This window comes from Solea solea, chromosome 3 (assembly GCF_958295425.1).
Source record: "Solea solea chromosome 3, fSolSol10.1, whole genome shotgun sequence".
NCBI classification, from domain to species: Eukaryota; Metazoa; Chordata; class Actinopteri; order Pleuronectiformes; family Soleidae; genus Solea; species Solea solea.
The window spans coordinates 24,723,761-24,745,967 of record NC_081136.1 but is presented as its reverse complement, the minus strand read 5'-3'; the positions used below and the strand labels follow the sequence as shown (position 1 = coordinate 24,745,967).

Here is a 22,207-nt window from a genome sequence, read left to right as displayed (position 1 = left end):
TATATATATATATATATGCTTAAACAAGCAGGGATTTGAACCAGGAACCCTAAAAGGTAATGATCAGGATTATTTTACATGGTGGAACTGGATCACGTGATTGAACACAGTTACTTCCATTAATCAAAATATTAGTTTTACTCAAAGATAGCTTTTTATGTTATGTATTTGACCATTTTAGGGGGATAAATGCGTTTCAACGACTAATCTTGTTTTCAGTGGAAACATAATGAAAGAAACCAAGCACTATTTAAATTTAAAAAAATGTTTTATTTTACTTAGGCAATTATTAAGGGTGATGTAATTATTGTATTGCCCTGGAAAACAAGACTGTCATCTGTGTCGTAGCTGAAGACAACATCTTTATTCTAAAAAGTCTATAAAGAGAAGGAAACAACAGCGGGCCAAGCATAAAGCTCAGGGGAACACCACAGTTAAACTGAACTACAGAAGGTGGAGGTCTATAGTTTTGTTTTTTTTAATAACTAAGCGATGTGTTATGGTGGGACGAAGAGCAGAGTCGGTACAATTTACATTTCATTTCATGTTTATTTCATACACACTGAGCAGAGGCACTGAATAAACCGACGAACCACCTCAATTAGGCACAGCACCCAGCACAAAAGGAGCCTTGATATTCAGCCGGTCCCTCTCCGCCTCCAAGTCTTCATCGTAGGGCTCGTGTTCATCATCATCATATTCATCCTCCTCCTCATCACTGTGGTGAGGGGTGGAGTGGACGGAGGCCGAAGGAGAGGGTGGCACCGAGTAGGGGCGTGGGTAGCGGTAACCCTCTGTCTACGGAGATAAAATGATTGAAAAATGAGGAGCTTTTCATATTCTTTTGTTTACAATGAAGTGGAAGCCTTGAAGAATTACCTTCAGGGTTATCTTATACGCAAAATCCTATTACATTGTTCATCATTACAAATTGCTTTGTGGATTATAAGTGTAAGAGGCTAATATTCCTTGTAATTTCTCCTAACGCCTCAATTTTGCTCTCCTTTCTCCTAACTTTCTTAATTTTTCCTCTTCCCCTTATTCCTTCCCTAGTCTATAAACTCAATATTACTCAAAACATCCACTTTTAGTGTACAAAAACCAAACATTACAATTGCAAATTTCAAATCCAACCATAAACTGAACAAGAGACACAGAAAGGAGACCAGTCTTGTTTCATGTAGCGCAACAGCGTTCAGCCTCAGCACCATCATCCAAAATGACGACTTGTCCTTCATCCAAATGTTATGCTGTCAATTAAAGCTCGACAAACGTGGATCAAATCCGACAGAGTGCAATCTGTGTCAGTGAGCACATGAGAGACGTTATCGTGTGCTCACATGTGGAAGTGGAGGGAGGATGAGCTGCAGGGTCTCAGGGATTTCACACAGTTTGTACTGGGCTTCAGATAAGTTTTTTAAAAACATACTAAAATAAGAACAAAACTTTTATTTTTTTTAAATATTTCTTATTCTAATGTCCTCCTGAGATGATTGGATCAAATAAAATGTTACATTAAAACACTTCCTCATCATCCTTCCATCTAGACGAGATGTCTCAAACATGCCCGCCAATTGATTTTATGTGGCCCTCTAATCAATATCACATAATAATGATGTATTTATCATTATATTATCATTTTTATCACTTATTTTACCATTATTCACAAATAGTTTTTGGTGAACGATACTTTTATTTTGAAATTCTGCAAATTATTGTCACAAATATAGTTATTGCAGCGTCATGGTGGAATATGGTTATATCATTTTATTGTCCACCCACACTGAACAGTTGCCAGGTAAGGTTTGAGACCCCTGGTCTATACTCAAAATGTACAAACCTTCAGGGTGATGGGGTCCATCGTGTGCTTCTCGGGGAAAGCTCTGCTCAGTGCCAGGTGGCGGGCGTGAACGTAGAACTGTCGAGTCAGCAGAGATGTACGTCAGCAATTACATCTTGCAATTTTCTTCAGTATTGTTTGCTTTTTTTCATTTCAGTTTCTGTTGTAAACTATTTAGGTTTAAGCTATAAACTGTGGCAGGATAAAGGGCTGAATACACTGTTTAAAGCAGGCCACATGGACATAAATGAAGCAAGCCAAGGTTCTAAAGCAGGGGTCTACAACATTTTTTGGACCAAGGACCCCCAAGTTGTGTATTTTTTATCAGATGAAAAAGGGCTTTAGTATGGTCTTTGAATTTCAGTGACTGTATCCCTCTCTCCTATCCTGCCTGATAAAGCTCATGTCACAGTCTCCCCCCCCCCCCTCCCTCAAACTGCTTTTGATTGCTGGTGCAGCAGAAACCCACCCGGCCCAGGAACCTCCAGTCCAGCAGGTCAGACAGTCTCTCAGTGCGGTTCCGTTGGATGATGCGCTGACGCCGTGACTGCTGGCAGAAACTGAACATGTACTGGGTCAACTGTTTACAGGTCTCCTCAGGGGAACAGAACCGGCGGTCCACAATGTAGATCCCTGAGAGAAGGAGGAGGATTTATATCACACATTTATCACCCTATAAATAACTCTAATGTACAAGTGATTAGATTTGGATACCAATGCATAAAAGACACATTTAAGTTGAACACATATATGTATAGTCACTCAAATTTGTGTGCATATACCATATGTGCGTGTGTGTCCGTACCATAGGCAGCAGGGTCGGAGACATGCTCCTCCATGAAGCAGCCAAAGCCGGACAGGTTGGTGGTCACACTGGGAATGCCCATGACGGTACACTCACCTGGAAAACACAAGTGTACAGCTCAAATAAATGCAATGTTTTCATTAGTCGCATATATTTAAATGAATTGGCAACCATTTTAATAACTAGTTAATAATAACAGTCATTTTGCAAGCGGAAAACACGATGGTTTCAGGTTTTGAAATGCAAAGATCTGCTGGTGTCTCCGTTGAATACATATAGTGCTATACTAATTTCAATACAATTAGTCAACAAGTTGATTGAAAAAGCAGCTAGCAGATAAGTACATTGTTGAAAGGATGTTTTTGTTGTTGTCGTGTGTCAATCTTTCAGGAGTTCAGACGACTTCATATAATAAGAATTATTTGTGGCCGCTAATGTCTCGTAAGTGCTTGTTTTATTTTTACAAACCTGATCAAATATCTCAACAGGGTTGCAAAGGTGGGTTTATCAAGGTATTCTAAAATCCAGAACTCTGACACTTTAAGGTAGGGTAAAGTGACTCTATTGATCCCTATGAGGAAATTTGTCCTGTGTGTTTTATCCGTCTTCTACAGGGTTCAAACGCGGGATTTTCTTGCTGTGAGGCAGCAGTGCTAACCACTTGTCCACTGTGCAAAATTTAAGGGAATGCACGGTTAAACGCGTGTGCACTTGTGTGTGACAGGCAGCGGTGTGAGGCTAAAAGGCTACCAGGTGTGTATCCCCACGGCTCGTAGTATGAGGGAAACACTCCAAGGTTACAGCCACGGACAAAGTCCTCATAGTCCATTGGCAGCAGGGGACTGGTGGAGGACAGGAACTCAGGGTGGAAGATGATCTGACAGGAGAAGGAGAGGTTCGACAGTTGAGTTCAAGGTTATTGAAACAGCACATTTAAAAGAAAACACAGTGAACAGCCTCAGGATACAGAACATACACACACATATACATATATATCTATATATATATATAGATATATATCGATAGACAGATAGATAGATAAAGGACAACCATACAGTGATGAAATGAACATGCAGCATGTGCTTTATACCTTAACACGGTCACTCCTGGAATTGAAGAGGCCAATGCGCCTGACATTGGTCAGGATGGGATCTGTTGAGTCTTCCAACATGTTGTGAGTGGTCACTGGAGGGAGGCTGTGTCTCTGCAGAAAAGAGTGTGTGTTAAAAAACAGTCAAAGAAAAACCTGTTTCATAGGAAGTTTTGGGTTTTTTTTCCTAAATGAAATCTGATTTGACTATTAGTGATGACCAGTCCTCATGGAGAGAGAGAGACGGTTCCTGCCCATATCAAGCACGTCTCGGTCAGTTGTAATATCAGCGTAGCTCAAGGCAGATATGGCGTCACATCCAAGTGCAAAGGGAAGCTGAACCACAAATGGTCAACCCATCTTGCCTTACACACAGATACAGCAACTACAACGCTTCTCCAATCCCTTTAGCATCTCTTGCTATGTAGTCAGCCATGACAGACCCGTTTAAGCCTTGAGGTTTGAGCAGTGCCATCTTGTTTTTCCTAAAAAAAATAAAAAAAAATACTGATACCGACTATTTACCATGTGTTTGACTTGAAGTGGGGCCACATTTGGAGACCATGCTGTATTCAAGAAGTAGCGATTTGAGATTTATCTCATAGACTTAATTATAAACTGACGTGTCTTGAAAGCCAGTGGAGTTGCCCACTGATGGCCATGCCAGAGAATGAGACTGTGTCATATAAACAGTCCATGACTTGATGTATGTGATTCATGACCAACTCAATAACAAAACTCCCAAAGAAATGATCAAAGAGTGTAGAAGTAACTGGACGTAGTTGAGCTGAGTTGAGCTGAAGACGTTGCACCTCTCATCCAAAATGCTTCTTCGGTGCTGAATAGCTAGTGACAAGCTCCAGGTATTGAGCCTGCGTAGTCTCGTCCTGTCTTGTTGTCTCATGGATGAGAGATGAAATGTCTTCACCTTAAGTCCAGTTGCCTCCATCTAAAGGTTTGAAGATCTTCAACAGTGTTCCTCAGTGTTCTTGGGAGTTTCAGCCTCTCATTTACAAGTGCTCCTGAGGAAACCATTTCCCCGTCATCAGAGGATTCCCAATCAGCTGGGAGTGCACAACAAACCCGCCCTAGAAACTAATCCTTTTTGAGTTTTGCTGTGTAGCCCGTAAAAACACTGCCAATCCATTTCTTCCCTTAGGGGTAATAATGTGATTCAATTAATCATTTAACATCGCTTGTTCCCCATGCGTCAGGACAGGAGGCCGACTGGTGTTGTGGTCTGCCGTGAACAAAACACGACAGATAATCCATGTCTCTACAGCAGCAATCACTAAAAGTATGACTTCTCCCGATGTGTCTCGGCGGGAAACAGCGTCCGCTCAGTTCCCATCGGTGTGAATGATTACATGTCTGTGCTCATGTATCACACGGCATAAAGCATCAACACACTTAATTAGTGCACAGATATGATATAATGCGTTTGAGTCAGCGCCATTTACTTTGAAGGAGCTGCAACTTCGTAGGAAACGGATGGATTTGACTTAAAGGTCCAGTGTGTAAGAAATAGTGACATCTCATGGCGAGATTGTAAATTACCCGTCTCTTTCTCTCTCTCTCTCTCTAAGGGAAAATACCGCAGCCTTTTGCATATCAGATCCAAATGATTTCATTTTAAAGTGATTATACACTTATACAAGTAGTATTTTCACTTTTGAGGTGCTGACAACTGAGAAACTAGATGAAAAACTTGTTTTTATGATCAGTAACATTGTGACACTGGCACTCATTTATAATAATACACGGAAACAGAATATACCAATAAAAAAAAATAATGGACGTACAGGTGCAGTGACACTTCAAATATTTAAAGGTGGAGCTACTATTCAGCACAATATCCTTCCTATCGCTGCTCTGGAAGTTTGTGAAATAAACAAGGCCGTAATATAAAAGTGGGAGTGCAAGACAAATGAAGAGGGCGACCAATGAAATAAATGACAAACTGAGAAGTAATCACAAGAGCAACATGGTCCAATCAGCAGTCAGCGTGAGCCTCCTATCCATCACCTTCCTCACGCTAGCAGTCGATACCACTCACACTTCATTTCCAGCCCCTGAAATATTGACGTTGGCATAAATTAATTTAATTGAGGGAGACCTTTTGTGTAGACTCAAGAGCTTGTAACTGCGTGCCGTAACATACATCACCTGGACACAGCTCGGCTATTGACCCACTGTCTGGGCCAGAGGAAGGTAATCAAACTAAGCTGTGACGTTCATTCATGCTATGTGCTCCACGGGATCCCCCCCTCAGGTCTTCATGTAATTCATCTAGAGCAGAGGCCATCGCTCACATCGACCACTGCTGAGGAAATGTCTCAGCCATTCATAAAATTACAGTCTCAGAGAGTATGGAGATCCATCTTCCGCAGCATCGTCTAACCTGCTATTTTCTATACATAGATACAGTATAACATACATGTAAATATAAATTATAGTAAGGATGCATTCAGATACACGTACATAAAGATTCTTATCTGTGTGTTATTATTAATAATCTATACAAAAACATACGTGTGACGAAAGGAAGTCCTGGTGTTAGAGGTAGGGCTAAAACTGGTTTTGGATTCAATTAAGGTGATTGATTAGTGTAGGTTTAACAATTCAATTACTACCCAAACTTTAATATATCCCGACCAACCCTTCCTCAACTCCCTCAGCCTTCTTCCTCGTCCCACCCTAACCTCCTTCCTTCTCCCCAGCCAGGGGGTTCCGTCTCAGTGTTGGTCTGATACCTACGATCAGCCTTAAAAATAATCAATCAATTAGAGATAAAAAAAAAAATCACGGCCTGTTTAAATGCCGCACACTTACCAAAACGCAGATTTAGCTACTCTATTTTGCAGTCTTGCTTAAAATGATAATTTTTCCCATAAAAAAAAATCACCGGCCATTTTGCTAAAAGAAATTATTTCATATCCTTATATATACACAGGATCATGTGACCTTTAACTGCTCGTATGGGAGTTTTGTCAGACAATCTTTAGAGTTGGATAAAAGGGGAAACATTCATTTCCCGCTTAAGGTCCTCCCACTCTGTCCCTTTGCTCCCTCACCATCAGTATTGCCCTCATACTGAAAAACCCCTGTGTATATGTACTGTATATAGGCGTGAGTGTGTGTGTGTGTATATATGTGAGTACTACACAAAGACAAATCTGCAGCACAAACAGGCTGCAGTACCTGAGTGGCGTAGATGGCTCTCTTCATCATGGTGAAGTCGTCTCGCTCCAGGATGGAGTTCATGTCAGGGATGCTCCCTCTGAGGAGGGACAGAGGACAGAAAACAAAACATCGTCTTCATACAGAGAATCACAGAGCCGTGAGATTGATGTCATCTCGTCAAGAACGCTGTGGGTTCACACATGCTTACTTTAACAGAGCATCATACAGCTTCTTTCCAAACTTCTCTTTCACAGTGTGAGCGGTGTCCCTGTCAGAGGAAAAGGGAAACCAGCCTGAGAAATCACTAATCATCACTAATCCCTAACACATTTAATTCCAGACTTAGGCTGGTTTAGGTTTTATCTTCAAGAGAACACAAACAATGTTGAGTCAAAGTCACAGAGATCATCAGTCAGATGTTTGGATTTAATATGTGTGACCCCAGGAGTAAAGTGGATGCAACGTTGTTGAATCATTTAACGAGGCTCCGGTTCAAGGATCTCGCCTCGGTTTGGAGCAGAGAAAGTACTTCCGGGAGAGAGCTCCGGGTTTTAAACCACAAACATGCATGCATGTGTTATGTTAACACATTTGAACAATAAAACCTCAGTATGTCAGATCTGGTACTATTTTCTGGACCATATCACTACACCGGAAAGCCGCACAAGTCACGGTGTTTCAGAGTACACAGACACAATGAACAAAGCCGGGGGAAAGAAAGGGAAATAATGTCTGTTCTTTTCCTTTTCAAAAATGCGACAAATCAACCCACTTTCTGTCATAAAGCGGAATACATTACGAGAAGGACATTTTGCTGCACGGTTGCGATCCTTCGAAATGTATGTACTGTGGGCAGAGAGTCGGACACGGACACACACAGAAGTGACGTGTGAGCACAGCGCACACTCACATACACACACGGATGAGCTGTGGGTGTGCAGTGCGGCCGACTGCGTGCGGAACACAATCACTGATCCGTTTTGTTTGTTCAAGTAAAAACAGGTTTCGTTTTCTCCTCTCTTCTTAGGATTCAACACTTTTTTTCACCCCTGTGTGTGATATATCAACAGACAGGACGCGTTCTAGTAACATCTAGTGACATCTAGTGTCACTAGAGGACGTGTGGACGGCCCCTGAAGCTGCAGAGAGGAGAAATTCCTGTTAAAAAGCTATTATTGTGTGGATTATAAGACAGAATCACACCAGACTTCAACACATAATACACACACACACATAATGTATCTGTGTGTGTGTGTGTGTGTGTGTGTGTGTGTGTGTGTGTGTGTGTGTGTGTGCACATATCTTGTGTATTGTATTTGTTGTATATGTCTGTGTAGTTTGATTCATAGAGATAACCTGTTGGACTTTCTCTACACGGTTCATCTTCATCAGTTTCATAGTCAGACGTGTTTGTTTCCCTCACTCTCTCTCTGACTAAAGAGGAGGTCGTGAATGGAGAGACTTGTAGCAAAGGAGGAGAAGCTTGAAGGTGATCCGGAACTTAATGGGGAGCCAGTGCAGTTGTTTCAGTGTGGGGGTGACGTGTTGCCAAGGTTTGGTCCGAGTGAGAACCCTAGCAGCAGAGTTCTGGACGTGTTGGAGCCTATCCAGGGTTGTCTTCGGGGACCCCAAACAGGACGGCATTACAGTAGTCCAGGCGTGATGTGATGAAGGAATGGATGAGGGTCTCAGGGACAGAGTCAGTGAGCGATGGCCGAAGTCGGGAGATATTTTTGGAGGTGGAAAAATGCAGATTTTGGGACAGATTTGATGTGTGTGTCGAATGATGGAGTTCAGTCCAAAATGACACCCAGGTTGTGAACCCAGCACAATCAACTCCGGCTGTTTAGTTGGAGCAGGTTAGAGGTCAACCAAGATTTTATTTCCTGTAAACAGTTGATAAGTGATTGTGGAGGGAGCTGAGTGGACATAACATATGCATGCGGTTAGTTATGTGACCCAAGCTCTCTCCCATAACTCCTGTTCTCAGCTCCGAACCGGAGCTTAATTAAATGACGTGCATCATTTATTGCATCCACTCTACTCCTGGGTTCTGTGTCATACAACTTAATGTTCAAAAATCTGAACTATCCCTTTAAGTACTTGAAGTGATGTTTGCTGCCTACCTGCTTCATCCTTATACCTGGAATATTCCATTTTATTTGCCACTATTATCAATGTACTGTAATTCAAGCTACAGTGTGACATACCAGAGCTGTTTGCGTATCGCTTGCCCCTTCAGTGACTCCACATTGAAGTTGTTGGTTTGTGCTGGCATTATGAAAAACACCACCACCGTTACATCGTTTTTGTGGACCTGTGGAGAGAGTAAGCAAGGGGAGGAAGGAGAGAACAGGACGTTGAGTGGAGACAGGACTAATATTAGTGATTCTCAACCTTGGGGACCACTGCCCTGCATGTTTTAGATTTTGCCCTGCTTTAACACACAGGAAACACTGAATTAAAGACTTCTATACAGAAATGTAAAAAATGAACTCACTATAACTCAATATACAGCCAAGAAGCACATCAGACTGTCTGAAATAAATACTGCATGGGTCACTGGTCTTAGATTCACTTTGAATGCTTTGTTGGTCCATCAGAAAAATAACACAGTGATGGTATAGTACATTGTTTTGATGTGGAAATGGAGGAGACAAGCTAAACCACCTTCCCCATCGTTACAGTGTCATGAGGACATGCAAGTGCTTTCGTCCTACCTGCAGTAGGTAGTTTAGTCTGGACAGTGACTCGAGGAAAATATCGGCTCCCTTGTTGGAGAACTCATAGCGGCCAGCAATAAAGAAGAAAAGGGTTTTATCCAGGTCGAAGTCGAGGTGACTGTGAGAAGACAAGCGGTAGTTACAACCCACATACATCACCTTTTTAGATGATGTTGAGTCCAGAAATAGGAGAAATAAAAACACACATACCCATAAAAGTGTCCTCTGATAAACTCCTGGATGCGTGCCTTGCTGGTGGAGTGCAGGTTTTGAAACTCGTGCATGGCTGAGAACTTCTTCACGTTCAGCCCGTTTGGGGTCACCACATCTGTACCATCAACACAGCAAAAGGAGCGTTGCAATAACTGGGGGGGGGGGGGGGGGGGGGCTGTATATAAATATTTAAATATTTAAACTTATGTCAGTTTCCCCAACCTGGCCTCCTGTGCAGCATGTGGTTGGCCTCCACAGCAGTGATCTCTGACACTGTGGTGAAGACGTGAGCACAGTGGACCGCAGCTCTCTCCAGACAGTAGCGATGGTAGATCTGTCTCTCACCTGCCTCCTTGTCAATGTTGAACTATGACACACACACACACACACACACACTATTAAATAATTATAATTTTTCACTGTCTATCGATCCACTCTGCTCCGTTTCAGTAGCGTAGCTGCAGCATAACAGACATACAATGACAACAATTATGATTAACAGGTGGGTGAAAGGTCAGTGTGTTGATGATGATGATGATGATGATGACTGTGTGAGGCCCCTGCGTGTGTATCTTTGTGAATACCGAAAAAAAAAAACCCCGCATAAACCATAGGGAGTGAAGACATTTTGGGAAAGGGAGGACATTTTGGCTGGTCCTCACAATTTTAACAGGCTTTTTGGGGGTTAAGACCTGGTTTTAAGGTTATGGTTATAATTTGGTTTAGGTATTTAGTTGTAATGGTTAAGGTTAGGGTAAGGGGGCTAGTGTGTGGGTGTGTGTGTGTGGGTGTGTACATGTCTTTAGTAGGCTGGCTTACTAAACAGGCTTTTTGAGGATTAAGACCTGGTTTTAGGGTTGTGGTTAGACTTAGGCTAAGGCATTTCGTTGTGAGGGTCAAGGTTGGGGTTAGAGCAGGGGTGTCAAACGGCCCATGGACCAGAACTACTATATTTACACATACTATTATATACCATATTTCTCAGTTCTAGATACCTGTGCCTAAGTGCAATTTAAGCAATATTATGCTTAACGTTACCATTTAATGGTATTTATCTCAAGAAATTTAAGGTTGTTCATAATTTCTTTTGTAAAAAGAGACTTCATGAAATGTGACACTAAGGAAAAATTTGGAGTTCTTATTGTTCGTAGGTTATTCTGCTTATTATTTAACTGGCCTGGCCCCACTGAAATCAAATTGTGTGTGCAAAAAGTAAGTCCCCATAATGTCAATTATTACATTTTCAGGTGAAGACATGTTGTTAGGTCAGTAGTAGTTATGGTTAAGGTCAGAGAAAGTATCCAGGAAATGACTGTAAGTCAATGTAAAGTCCACAGAAGAAATATTTTGAATAACCGCTAGTCCTAATTATATGACATCGTTCTTCATTCCATAATATTTTGAGTTTGTTTGTTGTTCTCTTCAGTCAACAAAGCTGGAAATGCATATTTACACTGTTCCTCTGGACTTCCTGCTCAGACTGAGTGGATAACTGACAGATAAGGGCCATGTCAATTATCCGTCCACACAGTGAGTGGCCTTTAGGCCCACACTGACCTTTCAGATTTGGGCAAAGCAGAGCCCAATCAAAACCGTCCCACTGGCCTGTCCACACGGCTCGATATCACTAATGATGCTCTAAGTGGCCGTAAATGTTTTGGCCTGAACTTTACAGTGTGATAAATAATCTGACGGCTGCTACATAACAGATGTGATTAACTGGTGGGTCAAAGGTCAAGCTATGTTTTCTGATGTATGTGTGTGACTGAGTATAATTGTATTTGTTACCTTTTTAGGGCCTTTTCTGGCCTAATAGCTGCACAAACCTGTGTGTGTACAAGTATTTAGTATATCTCTGTGAGGTCCAAACAAATGTACAAACCTATTTTTGTGAGGACATTTTGAACTTTTGGGGAAATTTGTCTGGTCCACACAAATTTAAAGGACTTTTTCAGGGTTTTTTTTATGTTAAGGGTTGTCTAACAGCACATCTGGACCAGATAAAAACGAGGGTCTGCGGTGGACATGCCTTAAAAAAGACAGATATGCCCGGCTGGAAACTGTTTTGACAGCTATAGGTCACTGTTGTGCATATTTTGCATCTATCACCTTTAAGATTATAAATGTAGTTCACATGTGCTCAGCAAAAGATTGATATCTGAATAGGAACAACACCTGGGACAGTATAGAGCAGTCATATCCAGAGATTTATAGTTATAATATTCACAATATTCACAAATTAAACTTGTGACACGCCCGTAATGCAAGTTTGCTCTTGTCACAATTCATATTGTGAACTGGGCCATGATCATCTATATAAAAAGGTTTGGGGAACACACTGATACAGAGTACTTCTGTAGGTGTCGGTACTGCATTAACTCTCACCTTGCCCAGGTTGTTATAAAAGTCAGTCTTCCCAGCACAGAGGTATCGTCCCAAGAGGGTGGCGTGCGTCGTGAACACTGTTGCCATGGGAATCCTACGGGAGCGGGAGAGAATAAGCCCAATTCCTGCCTGCCACTCATGGAAATGACAAACGACATTTGGCTTGTCTCCGAGGTCGTCCGTCAGCTGGAATAGCAGATGAAAACGTGACTGGTCATGAGGTCGCCCACTGTAACTACATTGCTGTAAAGCTGCGTCCCTAAATTTATGGACAGCAAAACATCAAACCAAACGCGGGCTGACCTCTTTGAAGAACCAGGCGATCAAGGAGCCCAGGATGAGTGAGTCGTTGGCCTCGCGGTCATCGTACGGCAGGCCAATGTGGCACGTTTGCCACAGGTCGCCCTTCCACCGGTCCAAGTTCCAAGCAGCGGACGCAATGTCAAACAGGACCACATAGGGGCTCCCCTCGATTAGCCAGCGTCCAAAATGAACCTGTAGCATCAACATAAACACAGAAAAACCCCTGAGACACTAGATCTTTGGTTTTAAAACAATATCAGACCTGACTGAGGGAGCATTTGTGTGTATACAGTGGCAGCACAGAGGAGGGCGGGGCCAACAAGCATGTATCAAACTACGGTTAATCATTACAGTGTTAAATAGGGAAGCACATCGATCATTTGCACAGTAAATCTAGTTTGAAGAAAGCTTTAAAAACAACACTATTAAGAATGACCCTTATTGTTGCATACACAGCCTTGTTCACATTAACTCAAGTAAGAGGGGGGTAAACATGATACTTTGATTGAACTGAATAAGGGCAAATTTGTCATGTTGTGAGCAAAGACAAAGACTTTTAACTAAAACCTCAATGCCCACCCTAAGTGGCCGAAGAAATACGGTCACTCAACCTACACTGCAACACATCATTACTTTTAACAGTTTAATGGCTCACTGACTTGTAAAAGGAGGAATGGATTCTCTTTTATTCCCACTCTGCACCTGGACCTTGCATCATGTATGACAATTTTCATGAACCCGGGATAATGTATGCAGATTTGGAGCTGGGCATTCGGGCTGATTCAAATGGCTTGAGCATGCAGAAAGCCGTACACTCGCCCGCTCATTGCTGTGCCTTAACCAGAATTTGCAGCGTGCTACCGCATTCTCACCTTTGGGTAATGTCCGTACAGAGACATCCGTCTGAAAGCATCTTAAATGTAGTGAGTGGGTAGGGACACTGTGGGAAAATGTGTATAACTGAATGAGAGCTGCAGACACTGAATTGTGTATTACGCCTACAGAGAGTCCAGCAAAGCTACGTACTGTTGCTTTAAATAAAGGCATTAACTCCTGATGATGCAGGGTTTTACACAGACGCTCACAGTGACCGCCACTGATACACACATTTATAATCTAACGGTACATGGATGACCACAAGCCACAGTTGCTTGATACAGTATCTCACATATAAGATACTTTTATGTAAACACATTTCTGTGTTTCTCTGTGTGTGTGGGTTTTTTCTGAACAGTTCATGAACGTCCAGGATCATCAGGGTCTCTGGTATATCGCTGCCATCTAGTGGCTGATCATCACTGGGTCTTGAGAAACCACACTGGTTGTACGTTCGGCAGTGACAGTGTTGGTTTGGAAGACATTGAAAATCTTCACATGCCACGAGGTCAATGAAACACAGCCACCTCATTCCATAGAAACAACACCTTAATCATACCTTGGCTGTAACAAGCAGGTTATTTTGAGTTACTGTTTTTCTATCATTTCAAACCAGTCTCCTCCGATTAACAAGACTTTTTCACCCAGATAACTGACACTCAGATCAGCTGACACAGTCTGGCACCAACAACCATGTCAAGTCAAGTACGGTCTGTACAGCACGTAGGGTTGCAAAATTCCAGGAATCTTCAAAATAGGAAATACTCCATGGGAATTAACGGGACATTTTCAAAATTACAGGAACTGAAATATAGTTGGTCAATAATATATTGTAGCATGATCTTCAGCTAAAACAATCAGATTTGATGCAAATACAGTAGAATAACAATGCTATTCCTCAATCACAGATACACTACTCACAGTACTGCAGGGCTATTGAGGCCACACCCCCTACACGCACTGTGCATTCCTCTATCACAGGACATCACAAACCTGAAGCCACACAGCTGAGCCCAGGGACGTAAACTATCCAAAATATCAAGTATGTATTAATTCCCATGGAAAGTTTCCAACTTGGAATATTTCATGGCATGTTCAAAGTCACTTAAAACATATTTCTTCCTCTAATGCTCAGTTTGAACTTCAGCAGGTCCCATGTCCACATGCCTAAATAAAAGGACATGCTGCCATGTGATTGCCTAAATATACACAGCAGTTGAAAAGGTGAACATTCTAAAGTGGCCATGCTCACTGTGGGGAGAAAGCTGCCTCATGGATTACCCATGATCAATGATATTGGTAGTAAGAGCAGCAATTTTATTACAAGATTACAACATAAATATTGATATTTTCAGTATTAGAATATGTGACACAGTCAAGTGTGACCTGCACACATGACTATTTATTTATTTAATGACTTTAACACAGGTTTGTGCAGCTATTCATCTTAGAACACTTAAAGGGATAGCTCAGGGATTTTCGAAGCAGGAGTACGTGAGGTACTTGTGCAGTCAGTCGACAGCCAGATTAGAACGAGAGAAACAAGAAAATCTGAACTAGATTTGCAGCATATGAACAAAAGTCACAGATTTATCAGTTACAATTCCTTAGTCTCAGGTTCTATGTCCCGAATCTATGCTTTTTATTTTATTAAACTGTTAATTACTACCAGTGTTATACAATCTGAACTAGATTTGCACAATGTTTTCATGTCAATGACGACAGGACAGCAAACATGTCAGCGGCCAAACTGAAGAAACGAATAGCAGTGTTAATATTTGCTGTTGTTTAGGTTTTCAGACGTTTATGATTTTTGTCAGGCAGCCATTTTGTTAGATGCTACATTTTCTAAACGTATCCCTACGTGGATAAATGCAACACAAGAAGCTGCCCCACTTAAAAATACCCCAAACTATGCCTTTAATTTACCACTGTTCATTTGGGCAGCCTAAACAAAGCCATAACCAGTCCATGCCTAACCCTAACCTTCACCTAACCACAATTCAAATTGTAACCCCTGAGCTTCACCAGTTCCTCAGAAATGAGGCTCTAGCATTAGGACCAGGTTTTTGGTCTCCATGAGGACTACTGGTCCTGACAAGGTCAGTGTTTATTATTATTATAAAATGTTCTAAAGAGGTAACAAATACAGACACACACACACACACCTGGCAACCATTGTGGATGAGAGCGTCCATGGCCTTCCTGATGGCGGGGTTGGGCGGCTCGCAGGCTTCCACCTGCGTCTTGAAGTTCTGCTCAAAGTACGGCCCCATCATGAAGTAGTTCTCCCCCCACTCGTCCATCGTGATCTTCGCCTTGGTCTGGATCACTGTGTAGATTCCTCCCACTATAGCGAGAGGAAGACATCTTTAAATAACAAACGACAATAATAAAAAGAAGCAACGATTGAGGTTTGACGCTGTTCTACTTACAGAATATGAACAAAAGTCACAGATTTATCAGTTACCATTCTTTAGTCTCAGGTTCTATGTCCCGAATCTATGCTTTTTGTTATTATTGTTATTATTTGTTATTATCAGTCATTTATGTTTGTTTTACTGGACTATGATATAATGAGCAATAGGGATATTAAATAATTAGCATCAGGCTGCAAAAGGAAAAAAAAAAAAAGTAAATAAATCTGCTTGAATTCTTTATAAATTAAGTTTTTCATGGAGGGTATTTTCATTCAGAAAACTAAAACGATAAATTGCCTAATATCATCTCATGAAATCAAGCCGTCAGTAGATCACAGATTTACATTGAATTCAGTTTTTCAATTCAAATGAATTAGCATGCAAATGAGGATGTGTAACCACGGTGTCGCCAGGGTTACGGCTACTCTCCCTGTGGTCCATCCATGCAAAAATAAAAGAAAACAACAACATGCACACACAAACAGTGCACATACGAATAATACAGACATCATTTTTTTGTTTTAAACAATCAAAAAAAACCTTCACTCAATGCTGGATAAAGATAAAATCAAATGTAAATCCTGTGTTTATTTGACGTTTACAGGCTAAATATTTGTTCACACTGATGCCCAGTAATCACGTGGCTGACACAGCAGTGTTTTTCTTCTCCTATTTTCCTTTCAGACTAAAACGCAGGGAAATATTTTACCCAGACACCCATTTGGCAGCAAAAAGACAAATATTGAGAGAAAAAAAAGACTCTGAGCTCATAATGACGTCCAAACTGCATCATAGAGCGCTGGTTATATCAGAGGCGGGGGGGGAGGGGGGGCTGCTGATAACCCAACCTATGACCAATAACCTGTGAACTGTTTGATAACAAGAGCGTGTACATGATGCTTTAGAAACTCATAAACTTTACAATCATTTTCAACACTCAAAACTCTGTGAAAATGCAGTAAAATTACGTTTTAACCGATTTAAAAATAGATGTTGAGTGAAGGTCACAGAAGGGGCATTGAGTAAAATTATCTAAATATTTATATATAAATATTATTATATTACCCAAACCCATTTATACAGTAAATCTAAGCAACAATATTCCATATCATTCCATTTGGGCTAAACTAGAGGAGCTGGGCACCATGCTGTGTGTGTGTGTGTGTTTATTAGCTTCTTTGTAACCATCAGTTCTTGATTTGATTACAGAACCCGGTGTACCTCAAGGCTGGATTCTGGATCCTCTTCTTTTCTTTATTTATCCATCTACCTATCATCCATCCATCATGATGTCATGATTATAATTATTACCCTTATTTCTTTGTTGTTTACTTATAAAGTCAGTATTAGCATAATAACGGTAGTAGCAGTAGTAGCAGTAAAAGTAGTAGTAGTAGTATCAACAGCTACTCTACACTGGTATTTTGATTCATTCATCACTTTTCCGTGCTTTCTGTGTGTCTACATGAATTCTTCCGTGTCTGAGCTTGTAATGACATTCATGACAAACACATGAGGAGAATCCGTCAGTCATGACTTATCAGTAATTTAATGTTTAACTCTTCAGAGCGACTAGACTCTGACTCTATTCTCTGCACGTTTCACAATATTTGCTCTTTGTGGGGAGAGGGGGGCAAAGAGTCACTTTTACGGGGGAAAAAAAAGAAAATATATATGACTCATATAGACAGATTTCAGCAAACGCATATTCACTTACGCTTGTTACGATTCACTTATAGGCTAACCCCTCCCCAAAAAAGGTATTCAAATCCTTTTGTGCAATTACTTCCAGTGTTAACTAACATTCACGGTGCCGATGTTATTCCTAAATGAAAGCTTTACATTTGAAATAAACAGACAGCGTGTAATCAGTATCAGGAGAAAGTTGTCTACAGCTCACTGCAGCCGAGTGTCTGAGAATGTTGGTGACCTTTGTTGGTGACCTCCCAGGCCACCTCGAAGAGCAGCAGGTCCTCCACGGGCAGCTCATCCTCCTCCCAGGCCGGCAGCACCCCGCTCAGGGACGTCATGGACAAGGACCGAGACAGTGGCATGGCGAGAGTCGTGGAGGAGCAGGACGCAGCGACTGGAATGACCTGATCTGATCAGCAGATCTGTGGCAGTGTGAAGAGAGATCCCTCAAACAGACGTGCGGGTGAAGGACCTGAGCAGAGCAAGGGCAACAGGAGAAGAAAAGAGCCTCCCACCACTCCTACTGAGGCTAACACACACACACACACGTTTGATTGTGAAATGGTGATGAATGAAAGCAGGCAGTATTTCCCAATGAAATAAAGTGGTACCATTTAGTATTTATTATTATTATTATTATTATACTATTTATAGTAGAAAATCAGTCAGTGATTCCCAACTATTGTTTTCCTCTTTTATCATTATTATTATTATTGTTATTGTTGTTATATCAGTATTCGACATTCGCTACGTGGGCAATTACCAAATGTGGGTTTCCTGGTTTCTATACTAGTTACATTTTCAGCCAACGTCAACACCTCAAACATGTATCATACGGTCACATGCCTGTGTTCTTATCTATCTGTGATGACTAGCGGCACTTTAAACTTTCACTCTGTCACAATTCAAAAGTGAATCCACTTAATTCACAGTTACTTTTAAGACACACACACACCCACACACACTGTTTTGTGCAGCTATCCTTTTAAGGAAACAAAGCGTGACCCTTAACCTATCACCAGTTAATACCGCAACAAACAATCTCTGGTTCTCCTGTGAGGCCCACAGTTAATCAGTTACAGAGGCCACTTTCACTATTGATGCTTTAGTGCCTCTACTGCAGTAGGATGGAATTTAAATTAAAAATGTTTGTGGTATTAAGGTACATGCAAAGTATGTCGTGCGTTTGTACTTTACGGGGAGAGCTTCAGAGTAGTCGTGATCAATTAGTGACAGACACACAACGTCCATCCATCCTCTACCACTTTATTCTGCACACGAGGGCTGTGTACACAATAAAATGAAGTCGGATGAATATTTTTTTCCTAATTCCGATGTTTCATGGGGGTTTGCCCTGGAAGTAAAGTGATTATACGGCAAATAAAATGAAATGTCCATTACAGTAAATACAGATATGGATTTCTATTGACAATAAAGAGTGTTGGCACCATTTTAGCTAATGTAAATACACTACTCAACAAAGTATGTACCATTAGTTTCGGTGTTTTGGGGTATTTTAATGCAGAAATGTTACATATTACACTGTATCTTAACTCGGCTCTGCAGCTAATCCACAAACCGGTCTGTGCAATTACGTGTCGACATCTCTGCGTCCTTTCTCTCTCCGTCTGTCATTTCATTCAAAAGCGCTCCACGACTTCTCCATTTTCCCCAACGCGCACGGAGAATGCAACCGCAGCCGCGAGCATTTCCGAGAAGAGGTGATGAATGATGCATTTCAGCACCAGAGGTGGCGGACAGCGCCGCAATTTACAGTACAGAGATGCGCGGGCGGCCGTGATTGGCTGAGAGCAGGAAGTGGCCGAGGTCACCTGGTGGAAACATAAAACAGGTCTGATGGAGGGAAGGCGTCAGTACCTGCGGAGCTGATGAACACTCTCACACAGACGGACGATCTGAATGTTGTGGTCAAACATGAGGCTCGTGGCTCTGGCTGTGGTGTGTGGCCTGATGGTGGGTCAGGACGGAGCGAGCGTGGGAGTGGATCTGCCACGATATGACTCCACGCAGAGGACGCGAGCAACAGGTGGGTGACCTGAGGAGCAAGACAGCATTTAGAGTATATTTTACATCAAATCTTTTTTTAAATATTTAAAAAGTGCATCATTAAGCCTTTTCAGACGTTACGGTTCACTATAAATGACAACGTATAACATCATGTATGGGGCTGCGACTAATGATTATTTCATAATTGATTCATCTGTCTCTGGAAAAAAATGCTTCTATAGGTTAAACTGTCAATTATTTCTCTTAAACCCGAAATGAAACCATCATTTATGTTACTGGTAAAAAACCTGTGAGTGTTTGTCCCGTTATTTCGACAAATATCTGGTCTAATTATTACTGCAGGTTCATACAAGACATGACGGACTCCACACATGTTGTATGAGTTAAACTCATAGACAGTTTGATAATATATAAGACCAACTTTCAGTCACATCATTCTAATCTAAATGACAATGATCAGAGATCAGTGTGTGCGTCAACGTCATATATATATATACATACATATATATATAAGAAGAAGAAAATCAAGTAACAGTTAAAAATAGCTAATTCAAAATTAAGTACAAAAAGGACAAGGGGATATAAACAAACAGCAATAATTTACTAATTAAAGAGCAATAACAAACAAACAAAAAAAAGAAGAATGCATTTGGGACATAAAAAAAGACATTTTTTAAACAATATGAACATTCAGAATGGCATTAATTGTGTATTCCAGTGCTGCCATCATTAATTAATCTGTCAATTATTTACTGGATTAAGGGAGTAGTTGTTTGGTCCATGCTGTTCTTAGATCACTTGTTTTTGTCCACAAACTAAAAATGATTTTAGTTTTAATGATTTCTTTGTTCGGACATTTTTCGGACCAAACAACTACTTGATTAATCGAGAAAATAATGGACAGATTAATCGATTATGAAACTAATCATTAGTTGTAGCCCAAGTAAAATGACAGATTTAAAAAAATTTAATTTAACAACTAATCAGTTAGAGTAACACAAGTCAATGTGGGTTAGGGTTGTCAAAGGCAATTTGTTACTCTGCACCACTGGATATACAAATATATATATATATATATATATATATATATATATACATATATATGTGTATGTGTATATATTCATATATATACACTTATATATATTCATATATATGTATATACATATACAGTCAATATACAGTTAGAAATAGAGTCAATATTTGATGATGTAATTGGCAATATAAAGAGGAATCATAAAAATAATTCATAAGAATAATTCATCGATATTAAAACACAAGTCCGCTATAATAGCCTGTCATTTTGTTTTTGTTTAGTTTTGTCACTTCCTTCTTGTTTGTGAGACACTTGAGTTCCTTCACGTGGACTCACCTGTTTGTGTGTCACGTGTTTCCTCAGGGTCAGACCTCCTGTCCGCTCACCGGAGAGGCGGCGCAGCGACGGCAGACTTCGTGGCGGAGGAACCGAGCCTCTGTTTCTCCCTGAGAGAGAACGAGGAGCCGCGGCAGCTGCTGTGTAACGACCGACGGAGCAAATTCAACTTCAACCCGTTCGGCCTCCGCTTCGGCAAACGCTACACTTACAGGAGAGCCGTGACAAGAGCCAGGACAAATAAGTTCTCGCCTCTGTCTCTCTTCTCGCGAGAACTGGAGGTGCCTACCTGAGGCAGAGGTGTCTTTGTTTAAACGTGTGTGTGTAATAAAAAATGACGTGTTTATCCAGATTAAAACTTTTCTACAAACATTAAGTGTGGAATTACTTTGTGCTTTGCATTTTCTAAGTAGTTATATAAAGAAATATATCTATTAAAGCCTAACGGACTTAAAGTAACACGTTATTTTAAAGAAGGAAAAGAAGGATGGGGACACAGAGTGAAATGTTCTGCAGTGGCATAATTAAACCACAGGGTGGCACTGCAGATTATGTTAGCCTGCACTGTGATGCCACCGAGTACATGTAAAAAAAAAAATAGATACAAATAAATATAACCACACACGTGTTTAATCTATTAATACATCAAGGGTTGGTTATTTAAAACAAATAAATAAAGTTTAATTGAGGTACAAACATACACTACTTAAAAACAAAGAAGAATAAGGCGTGAAGGAAATTTTCTTTTGATTTGACTGTTGCTTGAATCCTAAAATGATTGGATGTCGGGATATTACCCAAAACATTTTAATGCTTGAAAGAGACTCATTAAAGTGCGGGAAAAGGCATTTTTCAGGCAGTGAGCTAATGAGGGGTAACATGCAATTTATACGTTCAACTAAATTTCCCTTTACGTGCATAACATTTTTAACAAAATATGTTTTGATGTTGAAAAAAAAATCAACCAAAAAACTACATAGTCATGTTTTAAACGTATGGAATGTAAATACGTTTTTATGTTTTTGAGGATAAAGCGGTAGGAAATGGATGGATGTATACATATCTATCTATCTATCTATCTATCTATATATATATATATACATACATGTATACTGTATATATATATTATAATATAATTATTATTATAATAATGGCATCAGATCTATATCTGAATCCTGGAGTTACAGGTACTTATGGAAAACGAGGACCGAGGACTTATTTAAAATAAATAAATAAATAAACAAGCATTTGCTTCACAGCGACATGATCTATAGCAATAC

At 40.7% G+C, this 22,207-nt stretch overlaps 2 protein-coding genes across 3 annotated transcripts; one reads left to right on the top strand and one right to left on the bottom strand.

The window, feature by feature from the left end:
* Positions 1 to 529: 529 nt before the first annotated feature.
* On the bottom strand, positions 530 to 21,153 carry gys2 (glycogen synthase 2). 2 transcript variants are annotated; one of them, XM_058626201.1, is made up of 18 exons: positions 20,928 to 21,153; positions 19,409 to 19,586; positions 17,769 to 17,952; positions 15,587 to 15,768; positions 12,543 to 12,734; positions 12,240 to 12,425; positions 10,077 to 10,221; positions 9,852 to 9,969; positions 9,639 to 9,759; positions 9,129 to 9,235; positions 7,127 to 7,186; positions 6,937 to 7,015; positions 3,736 to 3,849; positions 3,396 to 3,522; positions 2,646 to 2,741; positions 2,310 to 2,473; positions 1,841 to 1,918; positions 530 to 798 (listed from the first exon to the last, which is right to left on the bottom strand). In XM_058626201.1, exons 3-18 carry the CDS (start codon positions 17,890 to 17,892, stop codon positions 598 to 600), a joined length of 2,094 nt encoding a protein of 697 aa, XP_058482184.1. In that variant the 5' UTR covers positions 17,893 to 17,952; positions 19,409 to 19,586; positions 20,928 to 21,153; the 3' UTR covers positions 530 to 597. The 2 variants fall into 2 exon arrangements, with proteins under 2 accessions (XP_058482184.1, XP_058482183.1); XM_058626200.1 differs by lacking the exon at positions 20,928 to 21,153 and having other exon boundaries at positions 17,769 to 18,059; positions 19,409 to 19,544.
* On the top strand, positions 19,451 to 21,266 carry kiss2 (kisspeptin 2). Its single transcript, XM_058626202.1, has 2 exons — positions 19,451 to 19,577; positions 20,955 to 21,266. Exons 1-2 carry the CDS (start codon positions 19,451 to 19,453, stop codon positions 21,218 to 21,220), a joined length of 393 nt encoding a protein of 130 aa, XP_058482185.1. The 3' UTR covers positions 21,221 to 21,266.
* The last annotated feature ends 941 nt before the right edge of the window (positions 21,267 to 22,207 follow it).

Excerpts from the sequence above, each read along its gene's own strand:
- gys2 (XM_058626201.1), bottom strand. The coding sequence starts at position 17,892 with ATGCCACTGTCTCGGTCCTTGTCCATGACGTCCCTGAGCGGGGTGCTG. Across the intron at positions 12,735-15,586 it reads TCATCCACAATGGTTGCCAG|GTTCATTTTGGACGCTGGCT; the intron begins GTGTGTGTGTGT and ends TTGATGCTACAG. Across the intron at positions 9,760-9,851 it reads ATCAGAGGACACTTTTATGG|TCACCTCGACTTCGACCTGG; the intron begins GTATGTGTGTTT and ends GTCTTCTCACAG.
- kiss2 (XM_058626202.1), top strand. The coding sequence starts at position 19,451 with ATGTTGTGGTCAAACATGAGGCTCGTGGCTCTGGCTGTGGTGTGTGGC. Across the intron at positions 19,578-20,954 it reads GCAGAGGACGCGAGCAACAG|GGTCAGACCTCCTGTCCGCT; the intron begins GTGGGTGACCTG and ends GTGTTTCCTCAG.